The 23601-nt window shown below is 43.1% G+C and overlaps 1 protein-coding gene across 3 annotated transcripts in view; it reads right to left on the bottom strand.

The window, feature by feature from the left end:
• The window catches only part of LOC122559128 (E3 ubiquitin-protein ligase RNF123), a 389631-nt gene that overhangs the window by 2068 nt on the left and 363962 nt on the right, over positions 1–23601 (bottom strand). For all 3 annotated transcript variants that reach the window (XM_043708460.1, XM_043708459.1, XM_043708461.1), the window contains exons 37-38: positions 20231–20325; positions 5361–5446 (exon numbers count right to left, since the gene is read on the bottom strand). In XM_043708460.1, the coding sequence (XP_043564395.1) occupies positions 5361–5446; positions 20231–20325 (181 nt within the window). The remainder of the gene's footprint in view (positions 1–5360; positions 5447–20230; positions 20326–23601) is intronic.

The raw sequence follows: 23601 nt of genomic DNA, 5'->3' as shown, positions 1-23601 counted from the left end.
AATACAACAAAGTGTAGCCAGCTCAGATTCTAAAGGCAATTTGCTGTTTGACAGCTTTATTCATTCTTTGAAGTTGTAACCAAACATTCATCAGAATGATCCTGAGACTAAACATTACACAGTGAGATTCATACTACCTTGAGTATAGGAGGACGATTAAGATGTGGTCTAATTAAGTTAGTTTAGATGATTAAAGGACTTAATAAGGTAGATAGAGAAACAATTTCTCCGATGGGGTAATCTGGAATAAGGAGATAGAACTTTAAAACTAGGGCTAGACCATGCAGGGGAAGCAGTTTTTAACTGAGCTCTGCAAAACTGGCACTCAACCCCAATGCTTTTGAGGCCAGAAGTCCATTAAAATTTCAAGTCTAAAATTTATAAAGCCTTGTTAGGCATGTATTTTAAGACAATGGAAACTAACCAAGTAGATAACGGTTAAGATACATATCAGTCATGGTCTAATTGAATTGTGAAACAAGCTTGAATGAAGTATTAATCCTGTTACTGTTCATAGGAAGTGAGATGATAGTAATGCAGTGGACATAATATAGTTGGAATTTCATAAAAGTTTTCAATAAGATACTGACAATAGTAGAGCAATCAGAGCATGTGGAGTAAAGGGACATGGAGCAGAATGGATTGCCATTTAGCTAAAAAACAAAAACCTTGAATAAGGTGAAAAGGTAGTTATCCAGAGTGGCAATGGTGAGAGGTAATGTTCCCAAAGGACAGTGCTTATCATTTACATAAATCATCTCAGCTAGGGGACTACAATTAACAATATGAAAATTTGAGAGTTGCACCAAATTATAGGTTATAATTAACATTAAAATTTCATGACAACATTCATTAATTTGCAGATTAATTTAAATACACCTAAGATTTGAAAGGATGCCAGGTTATATTTATCTGCGAAGCTGGGTTTCCTTAAAAGAGAAACCTGAAGGCCGTTCTAATACAATTTTTAAAAATTATTAAAGGTTTGGCAAGAACAGACAGAGAGAAACGGTTTCCTCTTGTGAAGAACGTGACTACAGCCTATTGGTAGAAGAAATCCTGTAGTAAATTTGGAAGAAACTTCCTCACCCAAAGAGCAATGAGAACTGGAATACACTAGGACATGGAATAGTTGACAAAAATATAGATGCATCAAAGAGGAATTTAGAGAAACAATGGAGGGAGAAGGAATCGAGGGTGACACTGATCAGATGGAGGAGGTTAGGACAAAGCAGAGGACAACATTGGCTGAATGGCCTGTTTTTATACACCCAGGTATAGATGCTAGGTAAGTGTGCAGTGCTGCATTTTGTTGAGAGAACTAAAGTGACCACACATTCCTTCGAATTTAAGAATGTAAATAGGAATACATACAAGTTTACAAACTCACTACGTTACTAAGTCCATGAGAAAACAAAATCAGACACAGATTCATGGCAAAAGAAATCAAATTCATAAGCAGAGAAATTACATTAAAATTATATCGAACTATCATCATTAACAAGGATGAACCTGAGCAGCAAGGCTACAACTATCAGGAAAGACTGGACAGGTTGGTGCTCTTTGCCTGAAATCCACACTTTCAATTCTGTGGTTATCAGCCTTTAGCAGTGATTTTTTTTCAGAGTTCCATTTGAAGAGTAGCTTATTTAATTACCAGATGGACTCTCATTAAACGATTCACATATAAAACACGCCAACTTAGCAGCTGAATGTGCCTTATAGTGTAATGACAGAGTTAACTGCTTCAGCAGATAAGCAGAGGAAGGGAATGAAGTTTCCTGTTCTTTTTGCTGAAACCGTTTCAGCTTCCAAGAATTGAAGGAGAAGCTGGTTAATTGGTGAGCATCTGGTGATTAAGGTTTATTCTATTCCTAAAGCTCAAAATTGTATAGCACTTGATGGGATGATTAATAAAATATATAAATCATTAATATTGAATTTACATTAATGTTTAGTTAAGTAGTTTCTTAGAATAATTAAGGGTGGCAGGATAATGGCAGCATGTGGTAGTTACCAGATATCAGTCTGGTCCACAGAAAACATGCCTGCACAGCAGGAGATTGAAATTTGAGCAGCAAATCAACCAAAATGGCAAAGTTATGCTTCAATTAGACAAGGCATTGGTGAGACCGCAACGCCAGTGCTGTGCACTGTTCTGGTCACCTTCTTTAAGGAACAAAGTAATTGTCTCGGAGGCAGTACAGAGGAGCTTTACTTGAGTAATACCTGGAATAGATGGGTAGTCTTATGAGGAAGGTTGGACAGGCTAGGCTTGTATCTACTGGAGCTGGAAATGTGTTGCTGGAAAAGCGCAGCAGGTCAGGCAGCATCCAAGGAACAGGAGAATCGACGTTTTGGGCATAAGCCCTTCTTCAGGCTTTTGTATCTACTGGAGTTGATAGAGGTGACTTGATTGAAACATAAGATCCTGAGGGGCCTTGACAGAGTGGATGTGAAGAGGATGTTTCATTTTGTCAGAGAGTCTGGAGCTAGGGATCACTGTTTAAAAAACAGGGATCATCCTTTTAAAACAGGGGTGAGGGATTTTTTTCCTTCTCAGTTACAAATCTTTGGAACTGTTTTCCTGAAAAGGTGGGGGTAGCTTAGTCCTTGAATAGTCTTATGGCAGAGGTGGATATATTCTTATTAAACAAGAGGATGAAATGTCATTTGGGGTAAGCAGGAATGTGGATTTCAGGTTACAATCAGATCAGCCATCTTCTCACCGAATGGCTGAGCAGGTTTGACAGGCTGAATGTTCTCTCCTTATTCCTGATTTGTTTCTTTGGTATTTCTGCCGGTGTGGAAAGCAGGGGGTTTGATGGAGGACTTTAAATATTTTGAAGATATTTGATAAGGTAAAAGTAAATGTTGTTACTTGTGAAGCATCCAATATCAGGGATCATAAATACAAGATATTCACAAAAAAATCTAATTGGGAACACAGAGAAAGCTTCTTAACCAAAGAATGGTTAGGAGGAGGAACTTGGTACCATGTGGATAAAGTCTGTGGATGACTCTAAGGGATTACTCTTCAAGTGATAAAGGAATAGAAGGATAGGATCATCAAGTTAGATAAAGGAGGATGGTAGGAGGTCTATCTAGAGTATCAACTCTAGATTCGTCTTGTTGGTTAAATGCTGATGTTGTAGACAGGGAAGAAGGTTAGCTTTGAGTACAATGGGACCTTGGTCAGATGGGCTGAAGGACCAAAGTGAGACAGAAGGAGTTTCATTTAGATAAATGTGAGGTGCTACAATTTGGTAAGGCAAATCAGGGCAGAACTTAAACATTTGATGGTAGGATCCTAGGGAGTGTTGCTGACCAAAGAAACCTTGGAGTACAGGTTCATAATTCCTTGAAAGTGGATTTGCAGACAGACAGGATAGTGAAGGCAGCGTTTGGTATGCTTGCCTTTATTGGTCAGTGCATGTTGCGGTGGTACAGGACATTGGTTAGGCCACGGTTGGAATACTGCATTCCATTCCGGGTCTCCCTGCTATAGGAAAGATATTGTAAAACTTGAAGGGGTCTTAAAATGATTTGCAAGGATGTTGCTGGCATAGGAGGGTTTGAGCTATAGGGAGAGGCTGAATAAGTTAGGGCTATTTTCCCTTAAGTGTCAAAGGTTAAGGGATGACCTTATAAAATCATGAGTGGCATGGATAGGGTGAACAGCCAAGATCTTTTACCTAGTGTAGGTGAGTCCAAAACTAGAGGGCATAGGTTTAAGGCGAGAGGGGAAAGATTTAGAAAGGGGCTAAGGGGCAACTTTTTCACACAGGTGGTGGTGTGTGAATGGAACAAACTGCCAGAGGTAAAATTACAACATTTAAAAGGCATATGGATGGGTATATGAATAGGAAGGGTTTAGAGGGACATGAGCCAATGCTAGCAAATGGGACTAGATTAATTTAGGATGTCTGGTTAGCATGGACAAATTGGACCGAAGGGTCGATTTCTGTGCTGTACAACTCTATGATTCTAAAATTGCTTGCAAAAAGCTCTGACATGCCAATAAATGTGTATGGTAAGGTAGGACAAGGTCAGCATGATTTCTACAAGGGGAGGTCATGCCTGACAAATCTGCTGGAATTCTTTGAGGATGTAACAAGCAGGTTAGACCAAGGAGAGCCAATGGATGTTATTTACCTGGACTTCAAGAAGTCCTTTGACAAGGTGCCGCATAGGAGACTACTGAGTAAGACAATGGCCCATGGTGTTAGACGCAAGATGCTAGCATGGATAGAAGCCTGGCTGTCTGGCAGAAAGCAGAGAGTGGGGATAAAAGAGTCTTTCTCAGCATGGCAGCCCGTGACAAGTGGTGTTCCATAAGGCTCAGTTTTGGGACCACAACTTTTCACTTTATACATTAATGATCTAGACGAAGGAACTGAGTGCATTCTGGCTAAGTTTGCAGATTAAACAAGGATAGATAGAGGGACAGGTAGCATTGAGGAGGCGGGGAGGCTGCAGAACGATTTGGACAGGTTAGGCGAGTGGGCAAAGAAATGGCAGATGGAGTACAACATGGGAAAGTGTGAGGTCATGCACTTTGGTAGGAAGAAGAGAGGCATGGACTATTTTCTAAATGGGGAGAAAATTCGGAAGTCTGAAGTGCAAAGAGACTCGGGAGTTCTAGTCTAGGATTCTCTCAAAGTAAACTTACAGGTTGAGTCAGTTGCAAGAAGGCAAATGCAATGACAGCATTTATTTTGAAAACAAAAGCAGGGATGTACTTTTGAGGCTCTATCAGGCTCGGGTCAGGCCCCATTTAGAATACTGTATGCAGTTTTAGACCTTACATCTCAGGAAGAATGTATTAGCCCAGAGGAGGTTCATGAGAATGGTCCCAGGAATGAAATGCTTCACATATGAGGAATTCTGGGTCTATACTCAATGGAGTTTAGAAGGATGAGGGGGGATCTAATTGAAACATACAGAATACTGACTGGTCTGAACAGAGTAGATGTTGGGAAGATGGTTCCATTGGTAGGAGAGACTAGGACCTGAGGGCATAGACTTAGAGTAAAGGGGGACCTTTCAGAACGGAGATGAGGAGAAACTTCTTCAGCCAGTGGATGGTGTATGTAAGGAATTCACTGTCACAGAAGGTTGTGGAGGCCAGGTCTCTGAGTATATTTAAGACTGAGACAGATAGGTTCTTGAGTATCAAGGGTCATGGGGAGAAAGCAGGAGAATGGAGTTGAGAAACGGATCAGTTATGATTGAATGGTAGAGCATACTAGATCAGGTTGAATGGCCTGATTTCTGCTCCTAAGTCTTATGGCCTTATATAAACATTGTCACAAAGTATATGTGGAATCAAATTCAACTTTAGCTTGCACTGAACTTACTTGCAGGATTTGTGTGAACATGGCCTGAAGATGGCAGAGATGGGGTGAGCGTAACAGATTGGGCACAGGTCTTCCTCACTGGTGGGCTGCAAGGAGACAAAAGGAGATGATGACCTCGACATCAAGCAGTCAATGCCCAACTGTAGTCTTTCATATTCACATTGATCTTTCACACAAAAATACTTCCATCCTCAGTAAATCCTTTCATGTTTGTACTTCCCTTGGAGAGGCCTGACGTTTGTTAATCCAAATGTGCATAACATTGTGTGCCAACCGGTTGTAAAGTAAGTGACTGGATGTGAAATGCTTTAGGGCATCTCAAGGGTGTGGTCAGCTGTAGAAATGTACACTCTCTTTTAAGGTTGTGTTTCTGGACAATGAACCTCAAACTCACTATTTCTTCACTTCTGTTCTGTCGGAGCAGCTAGGTTCTGCCATTTCGATAGAAATCACTAGGAGGACAGAATAAAAAACAAAACTAAGTACAGCACAGGCCCTTTGGCCCTCCAAGCCTATGCTGCTTATCATGCCCTAACTCAACTAAAAAGCAAACCTTCTGCCCTTACTCTGTCTGTATCCCTCTATTTCCTCCCTATTCATGTAACCACCCAGACTGGCAGGACCACAGAACTTAAGAAAAAAAGAGATAATGCTTGTGAGAAACAAAGCTCACTCACTTCAATAATTTCAGTCCAAGACAAGATCTGAATCAGTAGTGTCATTTAGTTTACACTTGGAAGCGGGTGTGATGTCCACAAAGCAGGGACAAAACAATTTAACAAATTCTCGATATTTATATAATTTGGTTCCTACATATTTTTTTCTTATTTCATTGTTTCCCCCCCTGTTTACATCCTCCACTTCCCTAAGACTGACTCCATTACTCCCATTTATATCCGGCCTTGTCTGTGACAAAATGCTTATTTCTGGCCTCAAGGCCGTTTGACCTCATCCCGCTGCAGGTCATTGTTAGGCATATTCTTTCTTCATCAGTATCTACTCTTTCCATCTGGGCTTCTCCCGAAGCCACTCTGATCCCTATGACCTCTTTAATTGGGGTTTGTTCCTGTGTCTCTGTAAAAGTGGGAAACAGATGTTCATACCTACTAGGCGTATCTGGCCTAACTTCATCCCCTCACAACATCTTATCTATTTGCCCATAATATCTACCATTGTTTTGCAGTCACGTTTCATGCTGACATACAATTTTAGCTAATACAAAAACAATTATATATTTCCTCCACATATTTTCCATTCTTGTTGACTCAGCTCCCGGCCGAAACAACCACACACTGGTGTGAGTTCATTTACTTTGTATCAGAAATTATAATTGCAGAACTGCAGAAGTAACATTAATTTACCTATATCCCACAATGCTAAACATGTATGAGACACTTATTAGACCTTAGCTGGAATAATGTGTACCGTTCTGGGCACCATACTAAAGGAAGGATGTCAACACATTGGAGAGACTGCAGAAGATGTTTCATAAATGTCTCCAGGGATAAGCAACATCAATCATGAGAACAGACTGCAGTGGGGGACTGTTCTCCTTGGACAGTAGACAACCCAGATGAGATTTGATAAACATTTTCAAAATCATAAAGGGATAGGAAAAGTAGACATGAAGAAACTGTTCCTACTTGTGAAAAGATGAAGAACAGGAGGGCATAAAATTAGAATAATGTACAAATGAAAAGAACGTGATGTGAGAAAACCTTTTTCACACAGAGTGTTTCAGGGCTGGAATTTACGCCCTGGAAATGTGGTGCAGGTATATTTAATCGAGGCATTCAAGAGGGCAGTGGATGATTATTTAATATGCAAGGGCATAGGGAAAAGGCAGGAGACTGACACCACGTTATGATGCTCAGTTAGTCAGCCAGTGGAGTCAGGATGGGTCGAATGGCCTCTTTCTGCACTGTAAACAATTCTGTGGTAGATCAGATTCCAGCAGTAACTAAAGAGCTGTCCCTCGCCTGAAGGTAGAAGCATAGGTCCATCTCAGTCCTAAATGATTGAGAAATATAGAAATGAAACTCCTGGAAGATTGGATGATGTTAGATACAGGAAGTCAGTTATAGTGCCGTACTGTGAAAGCTGTTGGCTAGAGGGGTGTAACATAATGATACAGTATAGCGTGTATAAAGTATTATTACACAGAGACAGATCAAATCAAATCAGCCCGTCTCCCTCTGTATTCATAACACAGCAAAATTAAAACCTTCAAAGACCCTTAAAAGTGACCCCAGTGATTCCTAATCATATTTTTTATAATACCAATCCCAGAATCTGTGAATAATCAATTCAAGGCACCGGATCTGTAGCTTAGACAAAAGATGTATCAACTAATTAACAATACAGTAACTTTAGCAGAGCAAAATTAAACAACAAAGTAATCTAATTGATTTGAACGCCATAACCTTTTTTGTCAGCCCGTTCATACAAAAGACAGACAACAGACGCAGTTAAAGTATAAAGGAAATAAATAATTGACCCAAAACTGGTCATATTATTAAAGCAGTTTTTACGATGTGTTTTTCCACAGGCATAACTGATTGCTACTTGGTTGATTTTCTGAAGATGTTAATCAAGGCCACCTTTCCAGTTCATGCTGAGGAAGTCAGTGACACTTATAACCTAGTTTCTATTCTCTGAATTTCCAATAGCTGATAGTGGGAGATTAGGTAGTGAGCTTTCAAGTTTTTATGCTATACCATCAACAGCCAAACTTCTCCTCTCAGAAACACAGTTCAAAAAGCACTTCAGAGCTCTGGCCCCTCCTTCGGTTTAACCTTCATCTTCCCTTGCAGACTTACTGGCACCAACTCCCAGATACTGACCTTGTTAATGGCCACCTGGTCAGACATACTCATCTCCCCGGTGTCAAAGCATCTATGGAATCCTTTTGATCAAGAACCAAGCTGCAATTAACTTTCAGGCTTAGCCTCACAACAAATAACAGTTTATTTGTTTTTAAAAAAAAACACAAACTGCTGCCACAGTCCAAAGGTCATTTTCAGCTCAGTTTCCAGTTTATAGCTCCAAATCAAAATTGTTAAAAGAATGAAATAAAAATAATGAAAAGTCAGCGATGGTTCTATTAACAGGCATAGTGAGAAATATCATTCCTGCCAGCGTAATTACATTATCACACTGATCACAAACTGCTCCCTGTTACTCAGCAGGGTAAGAATCACTCACTTCTATCTATTGAGCATGTAGCTTACTCAACTGTGTAGCTACACAGTTCCTGTATATTAAGCAGGGTAACAATCACTCACTGTAAGCTTACAGATCCTGTTTATTTGTCAGACGAAGTTATTTTTAAACCTTTAGTGCCATTAATGAGCCTTCATTGATTGTATTTCAAATTATTTAAACTTCTCTGATGTCATCTGTAAAATAATAGCAGAACATACAATTGATTTTCATATTTCTGACTGCACTACATCAAACATTTATTTCGATTTTGTTTGTTTCCTTTAGAGATCTCAGTAACATGGGCAGTGGGCCATAATTTGCTCTGCTGAATACCAAGTAATGGGTAACAGATTCTGCAGCTGTGGAACACTGTAGAGAAACTGCTGTCAAACATGGATTTATTTGTCCATGTTTTTGTTTTCATCCTGTTTTGGTAAAACATATTATATCTTACTCAGAGGTAAGTTCCAACAAGCATTCTTTTTTTACTTGACATGCTAGCCAGCTCTTTACATCATACAGCGTGTTGCATGAATATTCACTGACACAGACTCAGTGCTCAACCTAGGACACTCATCTATTTCGTGCCACTGGCTTGTTCCCTGCATGCTATCCTAGCATATTTTCTCTTGAACTGATTGTCCAGCCCTCTCCTGTAGACCTGTTGGTCTCCATGCCTGTGCACAGTTTACTGGATATGATGGGTGTTCCATTTAGATAAATGATTATTCAAAGTGACTGCCAATAAGTCCCTGTCAATTTATTTAGCAGTAGAAGAAAGGAGCAAGTTTAACATATATAGCTGCCAAAGTCATATTGTAGTGTTATCGAGTCTCCTCAGATTGTTTTGTTACACGCCTTACAAATGTGCTCCATACTGCAGTGTTAACCAATGCCCTTAGGCTGGCAAGAAATGATGCATTCCATCAGTCACATATTTTGACTTTATTTACTCTCTTTCAATTTCTTTTCTTAGATTGGGTCTGTCCTGTGACCCACTTTCCTCGAGTAGTTTTTTCAGAATGACAGAATTAGACCCTCTGCATATTTTGTTTATTTATGTGTTTTTATATTTTCTCCTTACTCCTAATGTGGGAACCAACAGGTTTCTATAGCAGAAAGGACATAGTGCAGGATCCAGCCATTCTGTCCCATATGCTCATACTGGCTCAGTGAAAGACTATCCTTTAGTGCCATCCTCCTTTAGTGCCCTGCTCCTTTCCCACATCCTGGCTAACTTTTATTTTCATGCATTCATTCAACTTGCTTTTGACAGGCACTGCATTCCTGATCACAACTCACTGCGGAGAACTAAGTCTCATTTTGCTTCTTGTCATATGCTAATTATTTTAAGTTTGTTGTCTTCTAGTCACTAACCAGCCTGCCCCATGGAAACAGTCTCAAAGGTACCCAATACTCACATGCATCCATTTTAAGTGACCAATGAGTGAAGTTGCACATAGGGTCATGATGGGAAAGAGAATTAGGGACATGAAATTCTCAGTTCCAACAGAAAAATCAGAAGCACAAAGATTTTGTGATCTCCTTCCTTCATATCTACACTAAGTCTAGTGTTTGTTTGAAAGGTAATACTGTAAATGAAATAGCTGGCATGCTGGATTACTATTAACCAGGATATGGTGAGAGGATCAATGACTGAGACACCCCACTGGAGAGCGCACTCGCTGAGGTAAGATGTACGAACAGGAGAAAGTGAGGTCTGCAGATGCTGGAGATCAGAGCTGAAAATGTGTTGCTGGAGAAGCGCAGCAGGTCAGGCAACATCCAGGGAACAGGAGAATCGATGTTTCGGGCATAAGCCCTTCTTCAGGTACAAACATACAAATTAGGAGGAAAAGTGAAACCTTTCCGCACTTTAATCCTGCTGCACAATTCAATTAAGACGGACCAATGTGTTTTGATTTGCACATTCCCACCCCACCTCTGCCCCCACCACCTTGGATTCTCCAACCTAACAAGAATCTATGCACTTCCATCTTAAATGATCCCAACACAACCACTTTCATGGAACAGAGTGTTCCAAAGTTGCACATCTCTCAGAGGAAAAAAAACTTCTCAACTCTCTCCACTAAAAGGAAGATCTTAATTTTTAAAATAGTGTCCCCTACCTCTGGACTAATCTATGAGAGGAAAATCCTTTCTATGACTATCTTGTCGAGACCATTCAGGATCTTATATACTTCACTCCTCACTCTTCTAAAGTCCAGTGCAACAAAGTGCAGTCTATCCAAACCATCTTCAGAAGACATTCCAAGTATTATAAAAATGGTTGTAGAAGACACTGACTGGGGGGCATAGTGAGAGAAGGTAGTGATTGGGAGGAATAATAAGTGGGGCATGATCAAGGGAACGGTTGGAGGAGGCTGTTCATGTTTCCTCGTGGAGTTTGAGTATTGATGATGGCTAATGCACATTGTCAGTTGGCAGGTAGAAAGTAGCGCTGAGCCACTGTTATGACCCATTACAGTCAGTTCAGTGAAGGTGTCCCACATGGCAATGGTACAGCTGGGCCAGGATGGAACAAGTGCAATCGTGGAAAGCTGTGGGGGTGGAGAAGTTACAGATATTGGACATAGAGTCATCGAGATATACAGCACGGAAACAGACGCTTCGGTCCAACCCGTCCATGCCGACCAGATATCCCAACCCAAACTAGTCCCACCTGCCAGCACCCGGCCCATATCCCTCCAAACCCTTCCTATTCATATAGCCATCCAAATGCCTCTTAAATGTTGCAATTGTACCGGTCTCCACCACTTCCTGGGGCTGAGGCAGAGTTCAATTCAAACATGAAGATGAGAATTTTAAAAGTGCAAGTGCTGGTGGACCAGGAGACAGCTAGATTTTAGCAAACCCAGTGGAATAGGTCAATGTGACTCAGAATCAGTCGGGTTGTTGACACTGATACTTTGTACAAGGTTGAAGATAGATTAGAATAATCTAGTCGATAAATGAGTGTGTGTAAACTGCTGGTGCAATTAGCAACTTTAGGCTGATTATCTGCTGTTGTTCTTGACTGTTGTTATGTCTCAGTACAGTTTACAGACCAGCTGCTACTGCAGAGTTACTGGCTAAGGACTGTGTAAAATGGCAGCTGTAGCCCTTCTGCTGTCCTTAATCTAGAACCTGCTTCATTGAGATAGTCTGAGTAAATGAGCTATATACTTTGAGCTGTATAATACTTCCCAAAGGAGGATGGGAGCCCAGGAATTTTGGGTCACCAACCAGGTTGTTTCTGAGCTTACCGGGTGAAATGAACCCTACTGTCAATCTCAGAATCAGAAATAGCTCTTAGGGTTGAAGTAATCAAAGGATATATGGAGAAATTGGGAGCAGGGTTTGATTTGGATGGTTAGCTATGATCGTACTGAATGGAGGATCAGGCTCAAAGGGTTGAATGGCCTTCTTCTGCTCCTACTTTCTATGTTGCCAGCTGAGCAGAGCGACAGTATCCCATTGACACGGTGTTCAGAACATAGACAGAAGGGACATTTTCTCTTCTTATGGATGAGGTTTAAACACAAGGTGAGCTAAATAAGATATCAGTGGATCAGTCTCCCTTTGGCTGATTCTGCCCTCAGACTCTCCCCTCGGGGCAGCTCCTTTTCGATATGGTTCAGAGTTCCATTCACCAATATCTTCCATTGGAACAAAATGCCATAAGCTCCTGAAGTAATTCAAGGTGACCAACAACTTCATTTGGAACTGTGAAAGACTGGCCCAGCTTTTCGTGGTTTTCTGACTGATTGTTTTGTTAGTTATTCAAGCAGGAGCTCCCTCCTCCAACATTTTGGTGGCTTCAAACAATCAGGAGTGTATCCCCCATGATTTATGCTGTCAGTCTGAGTTGGTGTGGTGTCACCTCATTGCATTGCTTGTCCCCACCACCACTGCTGTTAAAATTCACATCCGTGGCCCTGTTACCTCCAGACCTGATGAGCTTGGTGGACGGAGGACTGAGTGGGAGGGGTTCACGGGAGAATGGGAGGGTGGAGTGGGGGTTAGGGGAAGCACCAAGACTGGAGTGGGGGTTGAGGGAGAATGGAGTGTGGAATGGAGGTTGGGAGTGAGGCTGGAGTGGGGGTTGAGGGAGAATGGAGGGTGGAGTGGGGGATGGAGGAGACACTGAGGTGCAATGTGGGATGCATTTATAGCTGAATTAATACACTACATGCTGTGCTGCTCTGACTGAATTTTCTTCCCAGGCATGCAATAATTAGCCATCCTGGTCACTTAGCTGGTGCTGCAGCCCAGACAATTTTAAAAACACATTAGGGGCTACAGCGAACCACGTTGTTGTGGGTCTGGAGTCATCTGTAGGCCAGACCAGGTAAAGATGGCAGATTCCCTTCCCTGAAGGACATCAGAGAGCCAAATGGATTAATTGATAATAGTAATGGTTTCATGGTCATTATCCGACTCTTATTTCCAGATCTGCCCTGATGGGATTTGAACCCAGGTCGAAATCTTCGAGGAGAAAGTGAGGTCTGCAGATGCTGGAGATCAAAGTTGAAACTTTATTGCTGGAACAGCACAGCAGGCCAGGCAGCACCCAGGGAACAGGAGATTCGACGTTGCGGGCACAGGCCCTTCATCCTGAAGACGGGCCTGCGGCCGAAACTTCGAATCTCCTGATATTCCTGAAGAAGGGCCTGTGCCCGAAACGTCGAATCTCCTGTTCCCTGGATGCTGCCTGACCTGCTGTGCTGTTCCAGCAATAAAGTTTCAACTTTGAACCCAGGTCCCCTAGCTATGCCTACTTGAGACTGAGGACTGATACGAGGTGGAGGAAGATTTTGGCCCCAGAGGCATTCACCCGAGTCCAGTTTCTTCACACAGTTGGTGGGACTGTAAAGATCAAGCAGCTGGGACACAGCTAGGCTGCAGTGGAGTTAAAAGCTGCTGAGTCAGTAGCTGCAAAGTGTGTGGGAAGTACTGTGTGCCTGCATTGTCAATTATTCATTCTGATGCAATTCCCTCAGCACAAGTTCTGTGCAGTTTCCATGCCTGGATCTGCACTATCACTTTCAGTCAATCCCTGGCAAGGTGACTCTCTTCACCTCTGCTTAAAAGTAGTTCGTGTTTTAAAATCAAACTCCAGATTTGTCTGAAGGGCCAGGCACAAGAGTGCAATACATTAGAACAGCTGAAACAAGTAGTCAGGCAACTCCAGGAATAATGGGCTGACAATGGAGGAGATTTGTATTAAAAAAAGCTGCACCTAGAACTGGAAATCACTCTTATAAAAACTCACTGCATCAGATACTGAGATACCCTGTGACACCACCACTACCCCGATCAGATACTGAGACACCCTGTGACACCACCACTACCCCGATCAGATACTGAGACACCCTGTGACACCACCACTACCCCGATCAGATACTGAGACACACTGTGACACCACCACTACCCCGATCAGATACTGATATACCCTGTGACACCACCACTACCCCAATCAGATACGGAGACAACCTGTGACACCACCACTACCCCGATCAGATACTGAGACACACTGTGACACCACCACTACTCCGATCAGATACTGAGACACCCTGTGACACCACCACTACCCTGATCAGATACTGAGACACACTGTGACACCACCACTACTCCGATCAGATACTGAGACACACTGTGACACCACCACTACTCCGATCAGATACTGAGACACCCTGTGACATCACCACTACCCTGATCAGATACTGAGACACCCTGTGACACCACCACTACTCCGATCAGATACTGAGACACACTGTGACACCATCACTACCCCGATCAGATACCGAGACACCCTGTGACACCACCACTACCCCGATCAGATACTGAGACACCCTGTGACACCACCACTACCCTGATCAGATACTGAGAACCCCGATACCCTACAGGAGATACTAAGACACCCTGTGTTGCGAGACAGTGTGTCAATGCTGTCACTTTAAGAGGTTATTTTGTCCTGGTTTTGGTTTTGTAGAGAGGTTGTAAGACAGAGGTACCAACTGACTTGCAGACCACTTGCATAAATAACTTGAGGCACCTTGGTTTATTTTGTATTTAAAACAGCCCAAATAGGTGTGGCCAGTTCTCACAGATCAGGATTTCTGAGTAACGTAAGAAGAGGGGGGTCTCAAAAGAGCTGGAACCTTCAGTAAATGTCTCCTAGCTGCTAATTTCTCTGAGTTTTCTCTTTATTTTCTTTCCTCCTGGATTGGAGAACTGTATGTGAGAAGCTGTATCTGAATTTGCCTTTTTGCCAAGGGGTGTATTTATGGGATGCTGGAACAGTTAATTCCTAATAGGTACCATATCAATTATTCCGTTAAGTTTTCCAAAAGTCAAGTTGTTCTGGCTTCCTTTCTTTCACTTGTGTTTTAAGGCTGCGGGAAGCCTGCAGCCTTTTTCCTGTCTGGGAGCAGTGGGAGACAGTGTGGAGGTGACGTGGAGACCAGGAGGATGCCGAGAAGGTAAGGACCCAGTATATATTTGGGCAGCAGCTAAACCCGAGATACTACAAGTGTCGTATCTCCCTCCCTGCTCCAACCAGAAGAAAAAGGCTCTGTAAGGTAAGGTTTTTTATTTTTCTCTTTCTTTTCTTTCATATATTTAAGTACATTGTTTGGTTTAATTAGTTGATATGAAGCTAAGGCTTACAATGGCAGGGGACGTCAGACTGGTGGCACGTGCCTCTTGCTTGATGTGGGACTCAGGGACATGGCCGACGATCCTGACTCTTACACTAGCAAGATGTCTGTCCAGCTGCAGCTCCTGTTAGTCTGCATGACGGCTCTGGAGCTGCGGATGGACTCACTGTGGAGTATCCGTAATGCCGAGGAGGTCGTCGGTAGCACGCTTAGTGAACTGGTCACACTGCAGGTTAGAATTGCTGAAGGAGATAGTGAATGGGTGACCAAAAGGCAGGAAAAGAGAGGGAAGGCAGTGCAGGTGTCCTCTGCAGTTATCTCCCTCCAAAACAGGTATACCGTTTTGGATACTGTTAGAGCAGATGGCTCACCAGGGATGAGCAGCAGTTGTCAAGATCATGGCACCATGGTGGGCACTGCTGTTCAGAAGAGTGGGGAAAAAGACTCGTAGGGCCATAGTCATAGGGGATTCTATTGTAAGGGGAGTAGGTCGGCTGTTCTGTGGCCAATAACGGGACTCCCTGATGGTATGTTACCTCCCAGGTGCTCGGGTCAGGAATGTCACCGATCGGCTGCAGAGCATTCTAAAAGGGGAGGGTGAACAGCCAGTTGTCGGTGCATATAGGCACCAGCGAAATAAGTAAAAAATGAGATGAGATCCTGAAAGCAGAAATCAGGGAGTTGGGAGAGAAGTTAAAAAGGAGGACCTCAAAAGGTGGTGATCTCCGGGATTACTACCAGTGCCACGTGCTAGCCAGCTTAGAATTGAAAAAATAGGCAGGATGACCACGTGGCTTAAGAGATGGTGTAGGAGGGAGGGGTTCAGACTTGTTGGACATTAGGACCAGTTCTGGGGAAGGTGGGACTATTACAAAATGGACGGATACATCTGAACCAGACTGGAACTAATGTCCTTGGGGGAGCTTTTGCTACTGCTGTTGGGGAGGTTTTAAACTAGTGTGGCAGGGGCTGGGAACCAGAAGAGAAGACAAGTAGACAGTGAGGTGGAACATGGAGACTGTAAGAATCATGAAGATAGCAATAATAAGGGGAAGAGTAGGCAGAGAGTAGATGAACGCAAAAGAACTGGTGGCTTGAAGTGAATATACTTTAATGTAAGGAGTATAGTGGGTAAGGCTTAGGGCTTGGATTGGTGCCTGGGAGTATGACGTTATTGCAATCACAGAGACTTGGTTGAAGGAAGGGCATGATTGACAACTAAAAAGGGGGAGGGGGGGGGGGTCGGAGTTGCATTGTGGTCAGGGATGATATCACGGCTGTGCTAAAGGAGGACACTATGGAGGGCTTGAGTAGTGAGGCATTATGGGTGGAAGCTGAGAAGAAAGAAGGGTGCAGTTACATTGTTGGGGCTGTATTACAGGCCTCCGAACAGTGAACGTGAGGTAGAAGAACAAATAGGTAAACAGATTATGGAAAGATGTAGAGGCAACAGCGTGGTGGTGATGGGAGATTTGAACTTTCCCAACATTGACTGGGATATACAGTGTCAGAGATCTGGAAGGGGTAGAATTTGTAAGAAGCGTCCAGGAGAGTTTTCTAGAGCAGTATGTCAATAGTCCGACAAGGGAAGGGGCCATATTGGACCTGGTGTTGGGGAATGAGCCAGGCCAAGTGGTAGAAGTTGCGGTGGGGGATTTCTTTGGAAACAGTGACCACAATTTTGTAAGTTTTAGAATACTCGTAGACAAAGATGAGAGTGGTCCTAAGGGAAGAGTATTAAACTGGGCCAAGGCCAATTATATCAAAATTAGGCAGGAGTTGAGAAATGTGGATTGGGGGCAGCTATTTGAAGGGAAGTCCAAATTTGATATGTGGGAGGCTTTCAAAGATAGGTTAAAGATAGTGCAGGATGGGCATGTCCCGTTGAAAGTAAAAGATAGGAAGGGCAAGATTTATGAACCATGGATGACAGGAGAAATTGTATGACTAGCCAAGAGGAAAAGGGAACAGTACATAAGGTCCAGGCAGCTAAGGACAGAATGCGCCCTGGAGGAATATCGGAAGAGTAGGACCAGTCTTAAGCGAGGAATAATGCGGGCTAAAAGGGGTCATGAAATAACTTTAGGGAGCAGAATTAAGGAGAATCCCAAAGCCTTTTATTCTTATGTAAGAAGCAAACGGGTAACTAGAGAAAGGATTGGTCCACTAAAGGATAAGGAAGGAAGGCTGTGTGTCGAACCTGAGAGAATGGGTGAGATTCTGAATGATTACTTTGCATCAGTGTTCACTGAGGAGAGGGACATGATGAATGTTGAGATTAGAGACAGAAGTTTGATTAGTCTGGATCACCTTGACATAAGTCAGGAAGATGTGTTGGGTAGGCCAGAGTTTATGAAGGTGGACAAATCCCCAGGACCGGATGGGATCTAACCCAGGTTGCTGAGGGAGGCGAGAGGGGAAATAGCTAGGGTCGTGACAGATATCTTTGTAGCATCCTTAAACACAGGTGAGATGCTGGAGGACTGGAAGGTTGCTCATGTTGTCCCCCTGTACAAGAAGGGTCAGTGGTGGGAAAGTTGCTGGAGAAGGTACAGAGGGATAAAATCTATTTATATTTGGAAAAGAATGGGCTTATCAGTGATAGGCAACATAATATAGGGGAGATCATGCCTTACCAATTTAATAGAGTTCTTTGAGGAAGTGACCAAGTTGATAGATGAAGGAAGGGCTGTAGATATCATCTACATGGATTTTAGTAAGACATTTGATAAGGCTCCCCATGGTAAACTAACGGAGAAAGTGAAGTCACATGGTGTGCAGGGTGTTCTAGCTAGGTGGATAAAGAACTGGTTGAACAACATGAGACCACTGTTGTTTGTGATATACATAAATGATCTGGAAGAAGGCATTGTTGGTCTGATCAGATGACACGAAGTTTGCAGATGACACGAAGATTGGCGGAGTAGCAGAAAGCATAGGGGACTGTCAAAGAATACAGGAGAATATAGTTAGACTGGAGAGTTGGGCAGAGAAGTTGCAGATGGAGTTCAATCCAGACAAGTGTGAGGTGATGCATTTAGGCAAGACTAATTCTAGAGCGAATTATACAATGAATGGAAGAGCCTTGTGAAAAGTTGATGAGCAGAGAGGTCTGGGAGTGCAGGTCCATTGTATCCTGAAGGTTGCTGCATAGGTGGATAGAGTGGTCAAGAAGGCATATGGTATGCTTGCCTTTATCAGATGGGGTATTGAGTAGAAGAGCTGGCAGGTCATGTTAAAATTGTACATGATATTGGTTTGGCCGCATTTAGAATACTGTGTACAGTTCTGGTCACCATATTACCAAAAGGATGTGGACGCTTTGGAGAGGTGCAGAGAAGGTTTATGAGGATATTGCCTGGTATAGAAGGTGCTAGCTATGAAGAGAGATTGAGTAGGTTAGGTTTATTTTCATTAGAAAAAAGGAAATTGAGGAGGGTCCTGATTGAGGTTTACAAAATCATGAAGGGTATAGACATGGTAGATAGAGATAAGCTTTTTCCCAGGGTGAAGGATTCAATAACGAGACGTCATGTTTTCAAGGTGAGAGGTGGAAGGTTTAAGGGGGACATATACGGCAAGTACTTTACACAGAGGGAGGCGGGTGTCTGGAATGCATTGCTAGCAGAGGCAGGCACTGTAGATTCACTTAAGATGTGTCTGGACAGATGCATGACTAGGTGGGAGCAGAGGGGTACAGATGCTTAGGAAGTGGGCGACAGGTTTAGACAGTGGATTTGGATCGGCTCAGGCTTGGAGGGCCGAAGGGCCTGTTCCTGGGCTGTAAATTTTCTTTGTTATTTTTAACGATAGTGCTTAAATTAATTGTGTTTTGCTTAATGTTGAGTAGTTTGACCAGTCACGTTGTATCTGCAACACGGCACTTCACATCATCTTTTAAAATCAGAAAAAGTTAGGGTCTCGGCTACCTTCATAAAAGATTCACTCTGCAATTCTCCACAGCAGATATTGAGTCACCTTGTGATATCCCACAGCAGATACTGAGACATCCTGTTACTGTATACCGAAGTCCAGATACTGATTCACCTTCACAGTGCTGCCTTTGAATATCGTTTATGATATGAACTATGTATCAGACTTGTTGCTCTCTCTCTCTCCTACACCTAAACATCCAATTTAAAAAGACTTGTATTTATGTAGCCCCTTGCATAACTTCTGTTGAAAAGTGTGGCATTGGAAAAGCATAGCAGGTCATGCAGCATCCGAGGAGCAGGAGTGTCAACATTTCGGTCATAAGCCTTTCATTAATTGGGAGTGAGGCTGGGGTGGGGTGGGGAGTGGCGGTGGCGGGTGGTGTAGCTGGGAAGGTGATAGGTAGATGGGGGTGATTGTGATAGGTCGGTGGGAAGGGTGGAGTAGATAGGTGGGAAGGACGATGGACAGGTGGACAGGTCAAGAGGGCAGTGCTGACCTGGAGGGTTGGATCTGCCTATCACCCTGCTAGCTACCTCATCCGCAATCCCACCCCCCCCTTCCTATTTACCTCTCAGCCTCCTCTCCCCCCTCACATTTTGGCTTATGCCCAAAACGCCGACTCTCCTGCTCCTTGGATGCTGCCAGAGCTGTTGTGCTTTTCCATTGCAACACGTTTTGACTCTAACTCTCCAGCCTCACTTTCTCCTTTCATAACTTCAGTTGATTCCATGTGCCTCATTGTGAATACATCATTTTTGAAGTCTGATAGTTGTTTCATAGTTTCTTCCACTGGGATGAAATCCTTCAGAGTCCAGGTAAAGTAGTTTTGATCTCTGGCAGTGGCTAATTTCTGGGGGTTCCACGATCTATTACATTCTTAATGGAGTGTCTGCATTTTCAAGTGTTTACATTTCTTCAGACTTGACATACTCCATTTACCTAGAACACAGCAAACACTGGGACAATGCTCCCAAGCTCTGGTGATAGTGATAGCAAGCTGTCGGAGAGGCTTCACACTACTGCTTCCCCTACAACAGGGGTACATACAGGTAGCTCTGTAGTACTCACCAGTGCAGTAGCTGCTGCCTGCTTGGATTCCCGTGTCAAATGGGAGAGAACACTTTCAACTTTCCCCAGCTCTTCCAGGCTGATATAATCTGGGTCTGTTCAAGAAAAAAAACGCAGGGACATTCAGTTATACATATACCCTTAAATAAACCGTTAAATCGTAAGGCAATTTAACAAGAGAAACTTAGAAAATAGCTTGAACCACCTTATTTTCAGGTGGTTCAAGCTATTTTCTAAGTTTCTTATTTTCAGGTGGTTTCCGTGGCTGACAATCAACAGTTCTGGTAATGGATAGGATGATGTCTGGGACAGAAGGGGTAATGGACAGTGTGGTCTGGCACAGAACAGGCAATGGACAGGGTGAGATCTGACACACAGTGGGTAATGGACAGGATGAGGTCTAGCACAGAGTGCATAGTAGACAGTGTGTTGTGACTGAGTTTTATGGTCAGAGTGATGTCTGGGACAGAATGAGTTATGGACAGTGAAGCAATGGCTAATATGAGGAAAAAGTAACAAACGTGCTTTTTACATATCACCTTTCAGAGCTTAAAGTTATCTCAAGGAGCTTCAGGATCAGTGAATTATAATCCTGTGATAGGAAACCTGGCCTCATATCAGTGCTCAGCAAGATCCCAAAAACAGCAATTGGATAAAGACTAGATCAACAATCATATTAGCTGAGGGATTAATGAGATGTCTATGATACTGGAGGAACTCATTTGCTATTTCTTTTTCATCCTCAGCTTAATTTCTCAACCAGATATAGCACCTCCAATGGGGCAACGTTCCCTCACAATTACGAAACGTTTCAGCCTGGATGACATATGAGAGTGTTTGGTGTGGAGCATGAACTCAGGCAAGAATGCTACCACTAAGCCCAGGTTGACAGAAACAGTATTTGAGGAACATTGTCACTCCTGAAGAGTTTCTGCAGCAAATGAGCTTAGAAGTTCCAATGAGGAACTGGAGACTTGAAATACTAACTGTATTTCCCTCTCTACAGACGCTGCCAGACCTGCTGGGTTTCTCCAGCGATTTCTATTTGATTTCAGATCTCCAGCATCCTCAGTATGTTGCTTTTACATTGAAAGTAGGCTGATTTACTGGGCTGAGCTTCAGATGAACTGGATCTTGTCCTGAATTACATAATTGCACAGTCAATCCTGAAATAGTAGTTGGTAAGCAGGAAATCCCTGACTGTCCCTGGGGACTGAGTAAATGCTAGCATCCTCCCACTTCAATGAAGGTGCTCAGCACAGATTTGAAATTTATCCTGTGAATGTTCCTGTTTTGCACTCTCTAGCAATGCACTAATAAGACATTTCCTCACTGCTCAGTAACTGGCAATTAGTGTAGCGAAACACCACCTCAGATCAGCTCCTCTGATCAGCAATCTCACAACAGCACACTCCCACAAGTTCATTTTTAGTTTGCATTCTGTGCAAGCTGCTGAGCAACTGCAATAAGATTCAAAAGTCAACTCAGCTAAGAATTGCAAAATTCTCCCATGAATTGAGACACAGAGGGCTGATGTCAAAGGATATTAATGATAAGTTGCCTGCTGCTGTGAACTCTCCCTGATATATTTCCCTTTTTTTCAAGTCTACTTTGTTCTATGTGAATGTATTCTTTAATAAATATTATGGGCTAGAGGTTGGAAATCCTACAGCAAGTGATTCAACTCCTGACTCCCCAGAGTGTGCCCACCATCTGCCAGGCATAAGTCAGGAGTGTGATGGATTACTCTCCATTGACCTGGATGAGTGCAGCCCCAATAACACAAGCAGCTTGACACTAACCAGAACAAAACAGTCTGCTTGATTGGTACTTACAAATGTAAACATTCACTCCCTCCAGCACTGTGCACAATAAACAGCAGTGTGTACTGTCCACAACAACCCATCAAGGCTCCTTTGACAGCATCTTCCAAATCTGGGACCTCTACCGTCTAGAAAGTCAAAGGCAGTAGATACATGGGAGCATCACCACTTGCAGATTCCCCATCAAGCCACTCACCATCCTAACTTGGAACTACGTTACCATTCCTTCACTGTCACTAGGTCAAAATCCTGGAACTCCCTTGCGAATAACATTATGGGTTGACCTGCAGCTATTCAAAAAGACAGCTCACCACCACCTTCTGAAGAGGGATGGGCAATAAATGCTGGCCTATTTAGTGGGATCCACATGCCATGAACAATTTTTTAAAAATAAGTTGTATTGTCATCTCCTGGCGTTCTGTGATCTCCCTTCCTTTTCTTCCTGTCTTGATATTGGACACTCCCTAGCTTGCCCCTGTTCCCTTTTTCTTGTCAAACTGTAATCCTTGCCTTTTTTCATCTGATCGTGTCACCATCTCATCCCTTTACATTTTCTCCCTTTCTTTAGAAATAAGCTGTTCAATTTCTCATCTGCTCCTTCCTGTTGTGAGCATTCAGTTCATTACGTTGTGTGCTTTTCTGTTCTATTATGACAACAATCATTGCCAATGGAATTGAGAGTGTGTCATAAACTGCTGAGGTAGCTAGGTTTCAAACTGCAGTGGGGAGATAATGGAGTCATACTGTTCTCATAATCACCTGGAAACTCCTGTAGTAGCAGGTCAGACCATTAAACACAGTGGCAATTGATGGAAATGCGGAGGGAAATGCAATTTCACAGAAAGATAACCCCCTGTACTCCCCATTACAGGAGGACAGAAGGGAGAATTGAGGAGGTAAAACCCAAAATTTGTGAAATACATCCCCAGTCTGTTTGCCATTATCCTTTGATGGCAGACAGTAAGACACAGTGTGCCTTGCGCCTTGGAGAGGCAAGAATTCTCCTTAACATTTTGAAATTAGGCTGCCACAATGCAATTTCAATTTATATTGAATGGTTGCTGACCAGGTTTCAAAGAGCTCAGGAAACCCAAAAGGTTTGTGCTATGTACAAGGCAGCCTTCAACCTCCCTAGCTGATTGCAGTCAGTCTTTTCCCCATACCATAATGAGTGACCTCTGCAAGAGCCAACCTCAGATACCAACCTTGGCCCTAAACCTCAACACCTGTCTCTAACCTATGATCACCCCTCCCCAGTCTTCATCCCAGGCCCTGGAAGCTGTCTCAGCAGTACTCGATCTTCACCTCCACTCCCCTCTCCCACATGCCCTGTTGGCTCACTCTGCTGCTCCAACTCCTGCCTAAACACACATAGTTGTGCCTGCAGCCCACAATTACCTCTACTCCCTTCCCATCCTTAGCACTGATCTCTAATCAAATAAAACATCTCTGGTGAGGTCCCAGCATTGATTTGCCAGGAATACTGCAATCCCGTCTTTGTCAAATTTACCCAATGCCCCTCCGTCCAGCAAATATCTGAGCCATTCA

This window comes from Chiloscyllium plagiosum, chromosome 18 (genome assembly GCF_004010195.1).
Source record: "Chiloscyllium plagiosum isolate BGI_BamShark_2017 chromosome 18, ASM401019v2, whole genome shotgun sequence".
Lineage (NCBI taxonomy): Eukaryota > Metazoa > Chordata > Chondrichthyes > Orectolobiformes > Hemiscylliidae > Chiloscyllium > Chiloscyllium plagiosum.
The sequence above is the reverse complement of the archived record's forward strand: the minus strand, read 5'-3'. Positions and strand labels throughout refer to the sequence as shown.